General features: G+C 53.6%; 1 protein-coding gene across 1 annotated transcript; it reads left to right on the top strand.

The window, feature by feature from the left end:
• Positions 1–93: 93 nt before the first annotated feature.
• On the top strand, positions 94–513 carry ENH_00045940 (hypothetical protein; the record flags this gene model as incomplete). Its single annotated transcript, XM_013585518.1, has 1 exon — positions 94–513. A coding segment is annotated over one exon (420 nt), but the record flags the coding sequence as incomplete, so codon positions are not given.

Genomic DNA, 513 nt, shown 5'->3' with positions numbered 1-513 from the left:
TTGCTCATCCCTTCTCGTCGATGGGCGCACGTGAGCCTCGATTTCATCACAGATCTTCCCCTTACAACGAGAGGGCACGACTCGATCCTTGTCATGGTCGACTCCCTCAGTAAGATGGCTCATTTCGTTCCCGCAAAGAAGTCATTCACAGCAGCAGACACAGTGGAGCTCCTAGCCGACCGTCTTATCCGCTATCACGGTTTCCCAGAAGTGCTTATCCCGGACCGCGACCCCCGTTTCCAATCAGACCTTTGGAACCAGCTCTGTAGCCGCTTCAACATCAAACGGTGCATGTCCTCGCCCTACCATCCCCAAAGCGACGGCCAAACCGAACGGGTGAACCGCACATTGGAGCAGATGCTGCGTACATATATCAGATCTGATGAACGCGAGTGGGAGCGTTTGCTTCCAGCTTTGGAACTTGCATACAACACAACAAGCCGTTCATCCACAGAGCTCTCTCCTTTCGAGATCATGATTGGCGAAAACCCCTTGACTGCGGCGGAACTCGAT

This window comes from Eimeria necatrix, genomic scaffold, assembly GCF_000499385.1.
Source record: "Eimeria necatrix Houghton genomic scaffold, Enh_scaff3482, whole genome shotgun sequence".
Taxonomy (NCBI): domain Eukaryota; phylum Apicomplexa; class Conoidasida; order Eucoccidiorida; family Eimeriidae; genus Eimeria; species Eimeria necatrix.
This window is presented reverse-complemented; position numbering and strand designations above follow the sequence as displayed.